Source organism: Gambusia affinis, linkage group LG17 (genome assembly GCF_019740435.1).
Source record: "Gambusia affinis linkage group LG17, SWU_Gaff_1.0, whole genome shotgun sequence".
Taxonomy (NCBI): domain Eukaryota; kingdom Metazoa; phylum Chordata; class Actinopteri; order Cyprinodontiformes; family Poeciliidae; genus Gambusia; species Gambusia affinis.
In genome coordinates this window covers 13,859,705-13,878,336 of record NC_057884.1, presented here as the reverse complement: position 1 = coordinate 13,878,336, position 18,632 = coordinate 13,859,705, and the positions used below count along the sequence as shown (strand labels likewise).

General features: G+C 38.5%; 1 protein-coding gene across 3 annotated transcripts; it reads right to left on the bottom strand.

Annotated features, from left to right (window-relative positions):
- Window positions 1-710: 710 nt before the first annotated feature.
- Window positions 711-16,325, bottom strand: coro1cb (coronin, actin binding protein, 1Cb). Of its 3 annotated transcripts, XM_044144627.1 has the most exons (12): window positions 12,847-12,865; window positions 12,593-12,766; window positions 7,664-7,863; window positions 6,561-6,683; window positions 6,316-6,445; window positions 6,004-6,185; window positions 5,786-5,905; window positions 4,742-4,846; window positions 4,512-4,657; window positions 2,315-2,372; window positions 1,963-2,205; window positions 711-1,646 (listed from the first exon to the last, which is right to left on the bottom strand). In XM_044144627.1, exons 3-12 carry the CDS (start codon window positions 7,859-7,861, stop codon window positions 1,527-1,529), a joined length of 1,425 nt encoding a protein of 474 aa, XP_044000562.1. In that variant the 5' UTR covers window positions 7,862-7,863; window positions 12,593-12,766; window positions 12,847-12,865; the 3' UTR covers window positions 711-1,526. The 3 variants fall into 3 exon arrangements, with proteins under 3 accessions (XP_044000562.1, XP_044000559.1, XP_044000561.1); XM_044144624.1 differs by lacking the exons at window positions 12,593-12,766; window positions 12,847-12,865 and adding an exon at window positions 14,235-16,325; XM_044144626.1 differs by having other exon boundaries at window positions 12,593-12,908.
- Window positions 16,326-18,632: the final 2,307 nt, after the last annotated feature.

The window sequence follows — 18,632 nt, the reverse complement described above, 5'->3', positions numbered from 1 at the left end:
ACCGAGTGCACATGAAACCATATATTCTTTTCTTACTGGCCAACATCTAATCTGACTAAACTTTTCCTGTCCTAGGTCTGTTAGTGTTACGAAAATCCTTCCTATTTGCTACATGGCACAATAATGAGAGAAACAGTTTATAGACAGTTATTACCCAGCAATGGGGTTAAACAGAGGTCCAGCACACTTAGTCAGCTGGTTTTACTACTCTATGTGCTGTACAATGGCTGCTGGAAGTATTTTATTGTTGACTTGCTATCCAGAAACGTCTTGCTGCATTCTTGTTGGCTGAGTTGGAGGCTCTACTTCTTTTCAAACATGTATGATTGTATAACTGCACATATTTGCAGCCATTTTCACATGCGAGTGTAAATGTTGAGTCGGGTGGGCGTGGCCAGCATCAGCTTATTTAGATTTAAAGTGACATGACGCGTTACAAAAATCTCATTCTGAAAGGGGTTCAAAAAAGGCACAACTGACCAGACTGAAATTACATCTAAGAATGATTTTTTTAGACCTATCCTAACCTGTTCAAGGAAGCATAATAGTACATTTTACAATAGTTTTGATACTGTCACTGGTGTGAATAGTTGAAATGTGTCAGGTTTTTCAGACTACAAATGCTTATCTGGTGACAGAAGTGAAATAGAGGAAATGTAAAATTGTTGACAGATCAGATGGTATTAAATAAAGAGGAAAAGAAGCAGTGCTTTAATGTGTAAAATTTTTATTATGTGCACAGAACTGTCTGTCAGAGTAAAACACGGGCTGAGTGGTCCCTTCCCAATACCAATACGCACCGGAGAGGGCAACTTTCGTTTGACCCTTAACAGTGACAAGAGGCACCACAACATTTTCACAACATTTACAGCAGGAAGATGTTACACCCACCCACCCTCCACCTCCATGTTCGGACCCCAATGGTAAATTTAAAAGCCCCAGAAGAACAGGAGAGAACTGTGTTAGGATCTCTTCCATATTCATATTCTGACTGATGCCAACGAGCAAACTGCAGGGAAGAAAACAGTCCGACAGCATTTGTTTTAAAAATAATCCAGCTTTGACTTGTACTGTTCTACCAGGTTGTGACTGGAATGTACAACAGGAGGAGAAAAGAAACAACAACATAAAAGCAGTGCATGAAACGGCACACAATTCATATTTGGCAACACAATAAGAACGATGGAAATACTGATGCTACAGTTGTTGAGCAGTAAGTACAACATTCACGTGAGAATGCTTCACCACATCTTAAAAAATAAAAACAGTTAAGACTTTCTTTAACAAAAATGTCTTTTCTTCAGATGTGAACAGGAGCTTTGAAAGTTTTTCCTCTCCTCTGTGAGGGGGTCAGGGCAGAGTGTGAAACAGGAGGACCGATGAGCAAAAATAAAAGTTCGTCTTGGAATGTGGGCTTGGTTTCGACGGAATGGGACGGAAACCAAGCTCGGTGAAGCCGAATCTTTAAAAACTGGCCGTAGCTGACTCCGAAAGAAAACAGCAATCCTGGCAAGGGTCTCTGCGTCTTACATGGCAACCTTGGAGACCTGATCTTCGAGTCGGGCGATCCGGCGGTCCTGGAGGATGACGCGGTCCCTGAGTGACTTGAACTCTCGAAGTACCTCTTCCAGTTTGTCTTCCATTTTCTGAAAAAGAAAAAGAAAAAAACAAAGAGAAATATTGAATATTTGGAACCAGAGGAGAAATAATTTGGATCATGAGCAGAAAAAAATAACATCTGTTCATCCGGTCAAATGTGATCCAACAGGCAATGACGTTAATTTTTCCGTGCAGCTGCGCTAAATTGAGAGCCAGAAACAAGATTATGTACTGATCCATAATTTTCTTGGATTTTCAAAAATTATGACTGTGAATCCTGCAATCACATCACACCATCTGTTCACAACAACAGTCAATATTCTATAAATATTAACAAATATTGTATTTTCTGCAAACACTTACAACAGTAGATTGCGGAGAAGCATGTTTCTGGATGGTTGGGATGCTCTCTGCTTTTGTGGCTGGCTTGCTCTCCAGGATGTTCGTCTTGACCACCTTCAGGTCCCGGTTCTTGGTGGAGACGTAGCCGTCTTTGAGCGAGATCAGGATCGGGCCTCCGTTCTTCCCGGCGAACCATTCCTCTGCCTCCAAGGCGGGATCGGGGCCGGCCGTGTCCGGGTACAGGTCGTCCTGGAACAGATCCGACTGGGAGGGTGCAAAGCGTGGAAAAAGGGGGACAATATTAGGCACCAATAAGGGAAAAGCATTCCAGCTCACAGAACAGTAAAAGACATGATGGCTTTAAGAAACTTACCTTACGTGGGACTGTCATGATGATTGGTTCACATTTCCTCTCATGTAATTTATAAAACCTAAAGAGATGAGAAATAATAAGAGTTTAATACAAGAGAAAACAAAGTAATTATTTTAATGGCACTCAAATTTTATCAGAACAGAGACAGATTTTTCAGAGGGTGCAATTTACACATGGCTGAAGGAGACTTTTCCCTCTGGTTTAAGAATTATTATGCAAGTATAAACAGCAAGGAACCAGCCTTCACACCAGAAGTTTGGTTCTGAGGATCCGACTTTGGTATGAAATGTGTGAATAAGTCCAGAAACAATTCAAAAGACTTTGTGAAGATGCTGCCTGAAGCTGATAAGATAATGATGAAAGGAGTCCAACATGACCTGGAATGCCACTTAGTGAGGAAGAAGCCATAACTCCAAATACAACAGGAAGGATAGGTTACTGTTTGGAAATACTTTCAAAGACAAATATCAGACATGTCTTTTGGTCTGACACAACTAAAATGTTAAGAATATCAGCTATAAGTATGTCAATAGATAATAATAGTGAATAAATATATGAACATAGTTGCAGCTCTACGAATAGAACAACTTTCAGTTTGTTTACTTGGCAGAAAAACACTATTATTATTATTTATATTGATAACATATAAGCAACATTTACACCGTGTGACAAAAATGACAATAACACTGTTTCTAAATGACCTTAAAGGGATTTCCTACATGTTTTTACAGATTTATGCCCCTTCAATGCTAACAGAAACCAGTTGCAACATTGACAGTTTCATACATCTGGAATCTTGAATTCAGATCTTTTAAAAAAAGTTTATTTTTGGTCTATTTATGATTTCCAGGAGAAAGGAATCCATTCCCTCACTAACAGGTACTTTAATTTTCATTTTCTGTGCACTAAGTGAAACTGGTTAATAAATAATACTGATCTACACAAAGAATTGGTTTATCTGATTCATAATGTAACTTTTTGATGTTTCTCTCATTATTCTCTTCTTCTTTAAGTGGTCACCTAGCGATGTGTTGCCATGGAAGCGCACCCATAAACAGTGCAGACTGGTGAGTTTAATCTGCCTCATCGGGAAAGAAAACAAAGTTTATAGTTTACTTTTTAAATTTGTGAATGTTTGTCTTCTAGAGATTTATTGTAGTTAATGGAGTGACCCAATATGATTAGCAGTGGCTGTAATGGTCTGAGAGGGAATCTATGACATAGATTCTATGTCCATATGTCAAAATGTATGTTTATGAAAAATCTATATAAAATGTTGAGGTTTGCAACTTTGGATCCTGTAATCTTTCTTTTTAGTGAGCATTTCTGCTGCTCCAGCCACATTAAAGAAAAAAGCTTTTCATTTTGTCCTCAAATCTTAATCCAGTTTAACATATATGCTGAAAATTTATGATTAAATATTCGTACAATATATTTTTTTAAATAGTTTATTTTAATAAGCACAAAAACCAATCAGAGATCTGTTGATATATTTAAAACTATTAACTCCAGGGCTTATGTTGATGGAACAAAATGTAATACTAAAAGAACATTTAATTAAAATTTTGTTTTGATAAATGATTTAAAGAAAAAAGCTTTTTCTGTTTAAACAAAGAGAGAGTATTAAAGAAAATCAGGAAATGCAAAACCTCATTTTTGCATCTTCTGCTTCATTTTTTCCGTATTTATCCAGATATGAAGACTGGTAAAATTTAATTCCTCACATTATTCCAGCATGAATTATATTTGTAAAGCTGCATCTGAATAAACCACAGGATCTCTAAAAGAAAGTCCTTTGCAGAATCATGGTGTTGTTTGTTATAGTAAACCCAAACACCACATTTCTATTTAAATAACCCAACCAACCGTCAACCATGATGGTAATAATATGGGTTTATATGTTTGCCTGACAGAATACAATTAACTGAAATTATTAATGCTTTTAAGCCTAGAGCAGATTTAGGTTTAGACTCATTGCTTTAACATTTTGCTTTATTGTCTAAAATAAAAAAGTACTACCACGATTTTGCTTCATTTAGACCTAAAGAAGCAAAAAAGGGGAAACTTCTTAAAAGAACAAACCAAAAGTTTGGTCACAACTGTGTGTCCAAACCTTTGGTCTGTACTGTATATATATATATATATATATATATATATATATATATATATATATATATAAACAGTAATGTCTTAATACCTTGCTATTTCACATTTGTTGACATCCAGGCCTCTCTTGGGCATGTAGCCCATGCCTCTCTGGGGCTCCTTTGTTGAAAAAGTGTTGAGGTAATGAACAAACGGCGCCTCGTCGGTGATCTCAAAGTACCGAATGCTGCTGTCTCCCTGCAGGTACAGAACGTGTGAACCTTTTGATTTGACATTTGAAAATAATTTTTTTTTAAATGAAGCCTATGTAGTGTCAACTACCTTTCCACACAGGTAAACTATGCTAGTGTCTGGATCGTAGAATGGCAGCAGAACTCCATTACTGGTGTCCATCTCTTGGACACATATGGGCTCATCCAAGTTGTCCTGCAAACACAGAATTATATATTTAACTTTTAGTGGTATGATTTAGGATTATTTTAATTAAAAATAAAAATAAAAACCCAGAATGTGCGCTCTATTAGGAAACATTATTTGGTATTCATGCGCCCTCTGCTGGAAAAGAGGTGCACAGCAGAAACTTTGGCATGATTGGAAAAATTAGGAAATGTTCAACGTTTTAGACTATTTAGATATTGTGTATTATATTGAAACTAGTCATCTAACTGGTCTGTATTTAAACAGCTGTGCAGGTTAACAAGTCATCTGACCAGAAGAATGTTATGATTTTAGTTTCATTAATGCTAAAAATACTGACGCAATTCTATATGCCTTGAAAAATTATTTTGAAATGTAATTATGTATGTAATGAATTATTACAACATTAAAATAACATAAATGTCAGAATTTATTTGCTGTATTCACTACTAACTTGATTAAAGTGTTGCCCAATAAAAGTAGCTATTTAACGGCTTATTTATGTTTTTGATTCTCTCTCGTCGCTTTTTAAATTGCTAAAAACAATTTCAGTCTGACGATTATTCAGTTGGTCATTCTGAGGATTAGTTGATTAATCAGTTTGGACATTCTGCAGATTTTCCATTTAATCCTTTTTCATCCAATATAAGAAATGCACTAAATCATGCAAGTAAAAAAATTAATTTCTTTTTAAAATAAGAACATCAACATTTACAAAGGTTTTTTTAATCTTAAAAATAATTTTTTTTGAGTCTATACGCTTCAGCTAACATTTTATTATTTACTAGATTTGTTGACAATTACTTCAATAATTGATTCACCACAGGTAACCCAGTTGTTTCAGTCCTGTGGTAAATCACTAGTGATGTCAGGATGTAAAGATTTGGCCTCATGATTTGCATAGAGAGTACATTTTAGATTCAAGAGGACCAAACGATGAACACATACAGATTTCCACAGGGCCAGTTGACGCTCGCTCATGCGGCTGAATCCAGTGGTGAAAATGTTTCCGTCTGCTAAAAAGATGGCTCTCATGGGTCGAGCTCCCTCATGGGCTTTGTCCTTCTCCTAAAAGCAGAATCACATCTGTCAGGTTGGAAAACTGTGGCACCAGATGTGTATTTATCAGGGAGACGTTAATCTCTGCTCTAGCATCTTTTACTTACCGCCACTATCTTCTTTTTACGTGGGTCAATGATGCGGACCTTTTTGTCCTTGCAGGCGGTGCACAGCAGGCTGCCGTTGCGACTCCAGCTGACGCTAAAGATGACATCCGGGTGCATGTCGTCCAGGCTGATCATGGCCTCTCCCGACCCCACGTTCCAGATGACCACCTGGTTGTCACAGCCTGGAACAGAAGCAGGTTTATTCTCAGCAGACACTACAATCCAACAGGAGCCGTTCGTATATATTGTTGTGCTCTTGGTTCAGCTGTGGGCCGATTTCATTTTGATTTGAGGAATTTAACCCAAACTCACCGGCACTGAGGAGAACATTGCGAGCCGTGGGATGCCAGGAGACAATGCCGACCCTTTTAGAGTGGCCCTCCAACACGACCACAGGCTCTGACAGCGCAGCGTCCAGTCCGTTCTCAGGGATCTGCCAGACCTGCATCGAATGGAGGGAAATTAGGAACCACAGAAATAACATCACAGAACCATACTTATACTTCGCCATAAAGCAAACATTGAATGAGTGCTAGAACATATAGATACGGCCTTGCCATGACTGTGCAGTCCTCCGAGCCGCTTGCAATGACGTGATCATTATGTGGACACCAGTCGATGTCCAACACTGGGCCTGTGTGACCACAAACTGTCGGGTATGCCTTGTCTATACGGCCAGTCTAAGAGACAGAGGAAAAGGGTTTGTCATTCCTGATTGATACAACTCAGTTCAGTTTATTTATAGATAGAAATAGAGGCAAATCACAACACAAGTCGTCTCAAGGCACTTAAAAAAAGAAGCAAGCCAGTAATGCAGAATTTCTGACAAGGTGCTAGCAGGTTAGTGATATGGGTTTCTCCCATTACACTAATTTGTTGAACTTGTACAGAACAGTAATGTGCAGGTGTCTTCTTTCAGCCTGCTGGTTCGCAGTGTGTAGCAATAGTTGGAGGAGGGAATGATTGTATTTCTCAATACTGGAGAAAACTCCAATCACTATGACACTTTCTTGAAACTGTAAAACAATGTAAAATGTTTGTTGCTTGGACACTGAAACTTTTTAAAATTTTTATGAACTCTGGGAAAAAAAAAAGAGACCATTGCAAAATGATCAGTTCTCTGATTTTACTTTTATAGTAAAATGAACATTGTTATTTTATTCTATGAACTGCTGACAACATGTCTCCGAAATTCCAAGTAAAAACTTTGTATTTATTTGTGGAAAATGAGAAATGGTCAAAATAACAGAAAAAATACTGAGCTTTCAAACCTCAAATAATGCAAAGAAGAAAAGTTCATATTGATTTAGAAACAACAATACTAATGTTTTATCTCAGGAAGAGTTCAGAAATCAATATTTGGTGGAATAACCACGAGGTTTTAAATGGGGTTCAGTGCAGTGGCTGGGCTCTTAAATTTTTTCCAGAGCTCAGGTAATTTGCAGTAATAATGCAGATTGTACAACAATCTGCCTTTTGTTGTCAACCCTATCGCTGTAGGGTTGATGTAACATTTAGTGATTTAGTCCAAATTCAAGTTCTAATCAGTATTTATCTGGGTTTTCTTTCAAAAAGACAGGAAGCAAACAGAAATGATTAAAAACACAGAAACTGAACATCAACTTTCTAAAATACACAGTGAAAATCACAAATTGAATACCTTGTTTAAAGGAAGAATGAGAAACGCTCCTCCTCCACTGGCATCTATGATGATGGCAACAAACTTGGGGTTGACGGCACAGAAGGAGCTGTCCCATGTCACCCTGGACACACGGATGTCATCGTAACACTGGTCGTTCCTCACAGCCTGACCGAACACGTGACGGAACTTGCTCTGTCGCACAACGCGCCGCGACATTTCTATGGTGAGAAACAAAACAGGGTAGAAGCAAGGTGAGTCTGAGTTACTCCGTCGAAACAAACAGAAGAACGGGAGCAAGTGTGTCCAAACGGAGCTTCTGCTGCTCCAGCAGCTTCAAAATGGGAGTCATGGCACTGAGATTGTGTTCATTAATTACATCTGAGTTTAAGCTTTTATGCTCCATCGACACCACTTTCTGTACAAGACACGTCTTCTCCTGATGCGTTTAAGTACATCAGTGCAAATTTCCAGACTAAATTCAATGAGGCCGTTTGACACGGAGCACATTTTATTTAAGTTGGTCTGATTAGATAATTATATTCCCAGTTTAAGATACAATATAAATAAAAAACATAAAAATGGATTCACTGTAGACATTTAAAAACTAGATAGATAGATATTTAGACAGACAGAACAGATAGATAGATAGATAGATATTTAGACAGACAGAACAGAACAGATAGATAGATAGATAGATAGATATTTAGACAGACAGAACAGAACAGAACAGATAGATAGATAGATAGATAGATAGATAGATAGATAGATAGATAGATAGATAGATAGATAGATAGATAGATAGATAGATAGATAGATAGATAGATAGATAGATAGATAGATAGATAGATAGATAGATAGATAGATAGATAGATAGATAGATAGATAGATAGATAGATAGATAGATAGATAGATAGGATTCTCTTGGTAAATATTTTAATCTAGTTATATTCTAGTATTGTTTGTATCTATATTCCAGTGGAGAACCTATTTTGCCGCCTAAACTCTCGGACTCTGTAGTTTATTTTCAGGATCTGCAGAATGGGAAGCAGGGCGAAGGCTCTAAGCCGTCATAACGGATGTTATAATTTTAAGCTGCTGCATCAGTTCCTGTGAATGCAGCACAGATGGGCTGTTAGTTACTGCTGCAGCCTTCACGAAACGATCCCCATCTTTCATCAACATTAAATTCCGCTTGATTCAAGCATTGCTCTAAACACAATGCTCTAGATGCTGTTCGTTTCTTCTCAAACACAAGCTAGCAACTAAATCATATTTGACATAATGTTCCAATTTGGTGTTTGAATATGTGTAAGGTCTTAAACGGGCACTCGAGCGACACATCAGTTGTCTCCTCCCTCAGTTGTGACCAGGTTTGCCATCACAGCAGACCACCTGCTCCCTCACAGTTGAGAGATTTCTAAAATGGAAAAGCTGACTCACCTCTCTTTGAGCTGAGACTTGGATTTAATCCAGAATCCTTGTCTACAAACCAGACTGCAGAGGTGAACTCTACTTGTGTCACCGCCACTGTTGGTGTTGTTCTGATTTCAAGCTGTAATCTGATAAAATAGCTCCGTTGCTTGGAAACTTGATATTTATTTTTGATGGGACTCCAGGATTTTTTAGAATTTTTTCTTTGGACCGCTGTTGTTTCAAAGCTCTTACATGCACATTATACACCCACAAAAGTGCCAATTATTTTGTCCATTTCAACTTTATCTAACGACTGTGTGGGTGTGCACAGACTGACTGACAGCATCCTTTGCTTTGGTCACATCAGGTGTAATACACAGATTTTTTTATTATCTTTTATTTAAATGCCTTTTGGACTCTTCATATTATTTTATTTGCACACATCTGTGGTGTGGAAAGCAAATTATCACAAGAAACAAAAGCTGAAATTTATTCAAACCCGGGGATGACTCACTCCGTTTTCTCGAAAATATATATAAAAAAATGTCTTGGTATTTTCACAGGTCATAGGTTACTTGGTCATATGAGAAGTAGCCTACAGCATCACAGATCCTACATCGTACCTAACATAACATATTTATCTTTTGGATAATGCCAGAGCCACATAAAGTGCTTTGTGTCATCTGACCGCAGTCAAAAATTAATAAATCTATAAAAAATATTTAACATTTGTCATTTTTATGGGAACCTTAAAAGGTGCCAATAGCTTTGGTACCTGGGATTTTGAAAACAAAGAATAAAAGGTTAGTTTTGTCTTTAATTTTTTTTCTTATGTCTGTTACACAATAAAGATGACATATAAAAGCTTATTAAGCAGCAGGAATTTCGGCAGAAGACTAAAGAGTCTTGTCTCCTTTCTGCCACTTCTATATTAATTCTTCATTCTGTGACCGATTTTTTCAAGTATTAAATGATAAAAGTATCAATGCAAAGAGTTAGTAGCAATAAAAGCCTCATGCAGAACATTTGTAACTATTAATAGGTTCTGAGAACAGGATGAAAGAGCTGACAAATCTTATAAATCAAACACAAGTCCTAGACATGGGAGAGACGATGTTGACGCATGGCATGTCTAGCCAGCCGATCAGAACATCCTGTACGCACAGAGCCCCATTCAACAGCATCTACCAAGATTAACACACAAATTTATCACGCAGGATGGTCTTCAGTAATACTTTACTCTCAAATGTCCAAAAATTGGATCATATTTTGAGGTCAAGATGCCTACAAAAAGGAAACATGTTATGGTCCAACATCTAAGTAAATTAGATCTCAAAATTTCTATGATTGTTTGTATCAATAATTAACCAAACATACTAAATATATATTTAATACTTGATTCTTGTAAATGGTCTGTTTCTTAAGCACAAATATACATGCACATGTGATATTTATTTTCCAATGATCATACTCAGTCTGCCATTTTTAAGAACTGCACAGTATTTTCATATTCTCTAAGTGTGCAATTAGTATGTTATTAGTATTAGAAACTATGCTATTCTATTTTTATATTATATTTGGGTAAATCTACCTCACTTTCTACTGGTCCATCTGACTTTCCCCAATGAGGGAAAATAACGGTTATTTATATTTCTCAAGCTAGTGGCCTTGATAGTTTTTTTTCTTAAATGTCTGTAACCATTTTGCAGTTTCAATTACAATATTTAGATTTTTCATGGCTTAGTTGTACTCTACATTTAATCTTGGGCATATTGACTTAATATTTTAGATCCTGTGCAAGTCTAAAGCCACAATAGTGGCATTATATGTCTTATATTAGTCATCTGTTTTCCTATTATATAACAATATAAACAGCCTGTAGTTGTTTTCAGTTCTTTACTTCCATTTTCATGTTGTAATATGCATGTTTGGGAAACAGGCAATGACCCCCGCACTCCTCTAGACATTAGAGTCAAAAGCAGTGAAAAACCATGCAGAACATGATGCTACCGTTAACAGTGCCACCACAGATAAAGCTACTATCGCTTTAACTCGGCTTTAGCCTATCGCACCACCGGCATGTTGAACATTTGAATTCTGCTTCGTGTTTTCAATGGAAGCTTCGCAGCACGGTGCTGCTGTTAAACAATGGTTACCTAGCAGGCAATGCTAGCAACATTAGCTAATATTACCATTGAGCTCTACATTAAAAACAGGGGTTACATACAAAGGAAATTAAGGAGACAGTTACGCTAGAGTAGTTGTTCAAAATGATGTTGCCAGACATCAAGCATCCCTTTTGACGTTGTAAAAAAGAATGCTAATCAAAGCTAGCCGCGCTTGCTAAGCTTCTATTAATCGGAAGCTGACTTTGAAGTTAGCTTCCGATTAATAGAATGGGGGGTGGGTCTTTTACAGAGTTGTAAAATATAAGCTATAAAACTATAAGCTAACTTTCGTCTGCTCTAGTAAAAACAGGGCTAAAATAATATAAAGCTATAAGCTAACTTTCGTCTGCTCTAGTAAAAACAGGGCTAAAATAATAGTCGAACCTTGACCTAATCTACAGATAGCTTAACACAAGATTTATGACTGTTCAAATCTTTATCGGTAGGAATGCAAATAAGTTCAGTAATACATTTGTGAATTTACACACCAAGAAAGGTTTCACAGATTAAAAAAAGTGTTTTACACAACTACTTTATGTAGAATACTTCAGTCTAGATATTTATATGACCTGTTTAAGAATAGCAGGATTTCACCTGAGGTAACTTGTTCCCAAAGTTGGGCAGGATCTCATTGGGGTTTCCAAATGATAAAGTAGCTACAAATACATAAATAAAAATCTGAGAAATGTCACTGTTAAAGCTATACATATAATATATATATTATACTTAAGCAACACAAAGTGTTAGTGTTTAATAGCAATTTATTTTTATAGCTTCGTTTGAGATTAGATAGTTTTAGGTTTCACTAAAAGAATAAAGGTTTCACATATTGTAGGTTGTGTTTTAAACAAACTGAAGCCAGTGTAGAGTAAATTAATCTAATTTTGATATTTTAAAATTTTTGACTATAGCCAGTGTGGATTACGTAAAAAGAGCGAAATGATCCTTTACACAACTGCCTCGAAAGCTGTGAATCGAAAGCTAACTTCAATGTAGTGGCAGCTGGAAGCTGTAACGGGGCTGGTCCCGTCAACAGACACCGACACAGACGTTTCACCGTTAGGAGGCTGAACAATAGGAGCCGTAAGCTTCATGTGAAACCACTATCCAGACAAACAAGCCATCTTTTAGCCCTGAAATGTGTTTTCCATCTCAGTTGTCTGTGGGTTAGCAGGCTTGCTAACCGTTAGCTGCGGCGGACCGCTGCCAGCTGACGCAAGTGCAGAAATTTCCACCCAGGATTTTTTTTTTTTTTGGGTTGCTCCCATTCCCAAACCCATCCAGCGAGCGTTCACGGATGCTGCAAAGCTTACAGAATAAATGCTGAATTGCACGATGCAAAAAGACACAGTTTAAGTTTCCTTACCTCCTAAAATCTATGCAAGATTTTCCAACGCAAGGAGGGTGAAAAACCAATCTCAACACATGAATGTGGCAGTTTAGGCGCGCCCTTATCCTGCAGGACGGTGCTTCAGTATCCCTTGTCTCCGCTGGAAAAAATGAGCCCAGCTGCAAGGATCTTATAGCCCCCTTTCAAGTACTAATAGGTAAAGTGAACCAGGATTAAAATTTCTTTAAATATAGTGGTAAAAAACACAGCATCTACTGTCCGCTCCTCACCTGCGCAAGACTAGCCGTACTCTATTCTCATCCCGTTATTAAATTCACTGGGATACATTGGGCTACGGCACATGCGCAAACCAAATGCCAGCTCTGATTTCTCAATGATCTGTATGGAAATGGGGATGTGGGGTGTTAGAAAAATATACGTCAGTCTGTCCTCCACATGTCTTTATAGGATCATTTTGTTTTCTTAAGATAAAACATTTAGAGTTCAAGCTGAACTTCTTTCCCTTCCCTCATTCCCTTTAATAGTTTCTGACAACTGCTAAAATAAATCACATTTGAAAGAATGCGCTGTTACAATTTTTTCATCAGTTTTCATTAAGCTGATATACAGACGAGTTGTGTCCACTGTGTGGTCCAAGGGCCTTTTTCGGCCATTTTAACGATTTTTTTTTTTTTTTTTGCGACCCCTTAGAACAATAGTGTAAATGACCTGGTCAGTGGTAAATAAAATCTTAAAATGTAAAGTTTCAGAATCAACGCAGCGTATTGATTCAGAAATTAAAATTAGCCGCTCCTAATTTTAATTTTACAAAATTAATTAAACACACACGGTCACTGCCCTGTTTCATTATAATTTGTCTCCTTCCCTTTAGCTGTGCATATTTGTTTTTTTCCTTCTTGATATATTTTGCGTTTTGTGGTTTTCTTTGTGGAATCTGCATGTTTCCGTCATTTGGACAGATTAAAGTCTACCGTGATTTTGTAGTTTTGCATACTAAGTGGTTGATTTTGTTCATATTTTGGAAACATTTATATAAAAGAAGAAGGTTTTCAGACCTTTAGACTCTTGTGTTTTTATGTAGATCATGCACAAAACATGGAAACCTGCAGCAGGGAATGACTAAAATGAATGGTTTGTCACACTAATAAAAGTGATTTTGATGTGACCTGGTAAAATACTACTAACAAATATGTCTAAAATCTTTTTCATTATGGTTTCTCTCCTTGATTTCCAGTATGTTGTCTTCATTAATACAAAATAAACGCAATATAATAACCAAGTGATGAGGATATTGATTAAAAGGACCGACAACCAGTAATATTTGAGACATTTTTGTTTCTTTTAAGCGTATACTTTCTGCAGAATTTATTTGTAAATTCAGTCATAGCTTAATAAATTTAGTCTTGGTCTATAAATAATTTATCTTTTTCTTCTTCTAGCCTGATAATGGCATAGGCTAGCAGAAAATTAAATAAATTAGTTTAAAACCTAAAACCCCAGAAGCAGAAGGGATGGTTTACTGTGGTTTCTGGGCACCAAGTTTGGAGTTTAAAAATAAAATAAATAAGAGACATGTTTAATAATGTTGACAATGTGGGAGAGGACATTAGTGTTTGTGTATATTTTTGGTAAGTGTTTATATACTTGTGGTTCCTACCTTTCTTTGGAGGTGCTTGGATTTCCACTGGCCTCTCCTTAGATTTCTTTGGGACATCAAAGGTATTCTTCATTTGGGAAACTTTCAAAGTTGGGTTCTGCTCTGCCAGATGAACCTGAACTTTGGGCTCTTCAGGTTTGACTCGACCCTGCTGTCTCTGCATTTGGTTCGTTTCCTTCACAATTTCCGCCACCGGCTTGTAGGACCCCACCTCGCTGCATCTTTCTGTGTCTCTGTTGCTGGTGGGATCTGTCAAATCTCTAGTATGTTCGCTTTGGCTGTGTGTATTGACTCTGTGAGTCAGGAGGATTGGTTGTGTTTCCTTTTTCTCTAAAAAAGTATATTTTTGGCTTTCAGTTTCATCATTAGGCATGACCCCTGGCCTGGAAAGAGTTTCTGTAACAGGAGGAGGCGACCATTTGCGCCTGGATCGTCTCTCTAGGAACACCCGTCTTTGCATCATGTCCAAGTTTTGAGGCTCTTCCTCTGGAGACAGCTCTGCCATCCGCGCACAATATTCATAATTAATCACATCTCCAAAGTGATCATCCATGTCCCTCAGAGAAAGATGGTCCCATAGACCAACATCAGCTGATAGTCGGCGAAAGTTAGGCGGCACGCCATACGAGCCCCTTTCGTCCCACAACATGCACATGTCCTGATTAGTTGGTGCACCATATGGAAGATCTTTGTTAAAATGAAACGTGTGTCTCCTCTTGGCCCTATCCTCCAATCGCAGATGATCTTTGACTCTTCTTTGCACATCAGTAGACATTAGCTGTGCAGTTTTAAGCTTTATGAAAGGATTTTTGGGCTTTTTGGGGACAGGAGGAGGTGGACCTTTAGGTCTGGATTTCTCTGCTGGCATGGTGGACAAGGCAGACGGTGCTTCTGGTGGACTTGATGTGTCTTTCCCTGTTAAACTCTGAGTTAGAGGAGGAGGTGTGACGACAGCAGAAAAGCAAACAAGCTCACTTTCCTTCTTCAGGCAAGCAACTTGCATAGTTTCATCACAGCTTCCCGCCTGCGATGGAGAAGGCATAGAGTTAGTTTGTTCCAAGGTAAATGAATGGTCGTCTTGCAGGCGCGGTGGTCCGGAATTAGATGCAACAGTTTGTGAAAGGTGAGAGCTGGTAACTTGAATGTTATCTCTTTTGGAAGAAGATAATAGGTTGCTATGGACTCCAGCTTTGGCCCTCTTGGATACAGCCCCAGCAAACCTGTTCTCATGGTTGTGATCAACTTCTTGCCATTGATCCTTACAGCTATTTTGCTCCTCTTTCGTATGAATGGCAACATTTTGGTCCTTCTCTGCCATTCCCTTACCAGTTGTCTTGGTTAGAGCAGCCCGGGCACAGCTTACTCCTTTTAGCTGACACCTGCTGCCTGTCACTTGAGTCGAATGACGACCCATTTCCATCTCTAAACTGTCTCCGGCTGAACTCTTAGCACGTGCAATGTCTTTATTTTTCTCTTGAGGAGAAATCCTGGAAGATTGTGAAAGTTTGCTGTCATTGCAGCTGTCAGAACCGTCCTCCTCGCCCCCTGGTCTGCTTTGGTGACCTGCGGTGTTGTTTTCCACATCATTCGGCATCCAGTTCTCATCTCTTTCCAGAACTACAAAGTCTTCCTCGTTGGAAGGGTTGCATGCTGTTGTTACACCTATGCTGCCGTCTGTTTCTGAGAAGTTGCGATTGTCCTGCTCATCCATCGCTGCAGTCCAAGTCCCGGCTGCAGCCCCTTCTTCAGAGTCTTCCTTTTTGTTGGAGATTTGTCTCGTGTCCTTAGAGTTTGGGACCCTTTTTGAGTCCCCAACAGCGTGAGAGTCTGTCTCCCTGCCTGGAGCCACCCACTCTCCTCTGGAGTTCAGAAGGTGTTCCTGCTGACCCTCAGTCCTGATTGGCTGCCTGCTTTGGGGGCCTGTACGTGAAGTAATGACAGACAGCTTCCCTGAGTTGCCGATTACTTTAATCCCACCAATGCTCAGATGGGACACAGAACTGCTATCCTCCTGATGTCTTCCTTCGTCTTGTCCTGCAACCTCGGAGAAACGCTTGTCTCCGGTTTGCTCGGACCAGTCAGAATTACCCAGGGATTCCTCGTCTTTTTCAGACACCCTCTCCAGCTTCTGCCCCATGACTCCTTTTCTGTAAATGCAAAAGCAAAACACACACATAAAGGATGCATTTTGTCTCTACCCTGAATGAAGGGATATTCCACTACAGATTTTACAGATTATCTTTAATTATCTTGAACCTCTCTCTATTTTTAGATATTCTTCCACTGTTCATAATTGGCTTCCCAAAGCCTCACTATCTTCCTCTCCCTATTCTGTCAGACAGGAATGCCGCAGAGGCTATAATTAAAGCAGGTCTGACTGCTGCCAGTGAGTCAAGAGGCCAAAAAGGAAACAAGATAAGGTTGATAGGAGGTCAGCTGCCAGGTGCCAAGGTCAGATATGATCAAATGATCCCACGACTGCAGGGAAATACGTCAACAAAATAAATACGTCTTTTGTCTTTCTTTGAATCTAAATCACTAAGCTTTGATTTTCTATGAAATACATTTTTCTACTGTAGACATACCTACTCTGTTCTGACGTACCCCACATTGCCAATTACTGCTGTGTTGACAAGGCTTGCTTGTGCCATGCATGTCTTCCTTCAGACGGTCTGAATGTTTATGGTTGTTTTGGTGACGGGAGCTACAGAAAGGTCGCCGGGAATACGTGATTCGAGTCACAAAGGCTCTGACACATGAGGGGAATTGTGGTTTGATGAGCCTGTTTTAGCTGCAGACATGATGGATGGTGCATGAGGGATTATAACAAGGGGAAAACAGCTCAACTGACTTTACTGTCAGGCGCTCCGAGTATTTTTAACTTACAAAGAAAGCACCAGACCTAAACAGAAAGATCCCCAAAATAATGCAATACCAGGTAGTTTTGTTGAAATACCACATAAACTCCATATAAAGTCGATTTAAAATGAACTTTGGGATGAATTTAATTATCATTTTAGCAAGATAATCCTGCTTTTTTTGTTCTGGTTTTAACAGCTGACATTAAAAGTTTTTCAGTGATTGAAAGGTTCACAAAACTAAATCAAAAGATAAACAAAACAGATTTATGGCTTGTTTTACTGATTTCTAAGCTATAAGAATCTCACTCTTTTTCCATAAGGGATTTATATTTTACAAGGCTTTTGATGACTTTCTTCCTGCTGCTTCTCTGTAAAGGGCGCTTCAGGGAGTTCCTGCATGTTGGCAGATTATTCCACCTGAGCAGTGTGTCTCTACAGCTCCCCCAGTTACTTTACGCCTCCAGGTTTTTTCTCTGATTCTCATCCAGTCTGTCAGTTTAAGTGGGCGGCCAAATGTCAGTGGGTGTGTGATACTCTTTCCACTTCTGGATGATGGTTGGAACAATGCTTTTTTAGATTTTTATACCATAATAATTCTTCAGTCTTCAACACAACTTCATACCTGACTTGTCTGGTATTTTCCTTGGCCTAGATTATGCTGCTTGTTCTCTACAATTCACTGAAAAATGTCTAAGATTTTCATAAAACAGCTGTTTTTACAGTCATTTTATTTTACATTAAATTTCACTGAAACTTTTGTGGTAATTCACATAGAATACACAAAGTTTTTGCTACATGACAAAGTCAAAAAGGTCAAAAGGTGCTAATATTTTTGGAAGACAGCATTGCTTTAATTTTTGCTAGTTAAATATTAGATTAAAGATATAGTATTTTAATTGTAGTCCCTGTCTTGACGATTATGTACTGGATGAGGGTAAAACAGATAAACTCAGAAAAGTTGGATCAACAAAAGGGACTTTTTCAGTCCAGAGTGTGGGAGTACTGCCACATTTTGTTCAACTTAAACTCCTTATATTCCCGTATCAGCTAACATGTTTTCACTGCAGCTCTGTTCATCTGGTGTGTCGATGACGGCAGTTTAAAAGCTTGACAGATGCGTGCTCTTGCGGCTTTAGTGCATCTGAAGCGTTATTTTGAGATGGATGTGTTAAAATGGCAGCAGTGGGAGGCATTCATGGTATTGGATTGTGAAACCCCCTCCAGCCCCACTCCTTCTCTGTCTCTATGGCCATTTCCCATGTTTGTGTCTCTCATGCTATACAGTGCAAGCCAAAAGTTTATAAGAGCCTTGTGACCAAGAGTACCCGTACTATTATCTCCGTCTTAGAAGAGGCCTTGTTTTCCAGTTTCAGAATTGACTCTACTGTCGGTAATAAACTGAAATTCAAATTGTTGGAGGTAATGTTCAGATGTCTGATCAAGCTGCACAGTAAAATTTACATGGTGACAAGCGAGACAGGATGTACTGTGATGCAAAGAGCTGCAAAAAGTGTCTACAAAACCTCAAGAAATATCT

What these genes read in the sequence shown, in the direction of transcription:
- coro1cb (XM_044144624.1), bottom strand. Translation starts at nt 15,945, where the DNA reads ATGGATGAGCAGGACAATCGCAACTTCTCAGAAACAGACGGCAGCATA. An exon ending in TCATTCTTCCTTTAAACAAG is followed by an intron (nt 6,684 to 7,663) that starts GTATTCAATTTG and finishes TCTGTCTCTTAG; the next exon opens with ACTGGCCGTATAGACAAGGC. An exon ending in AACAAATGTGAAATAGCAAG is followed by an intron (nt 2,373 to 4,511) that starts GTATTAAGACAT and finishes TCATCTCTTTAG; the next exon opens with GTTTTATAAATTACATGAGA.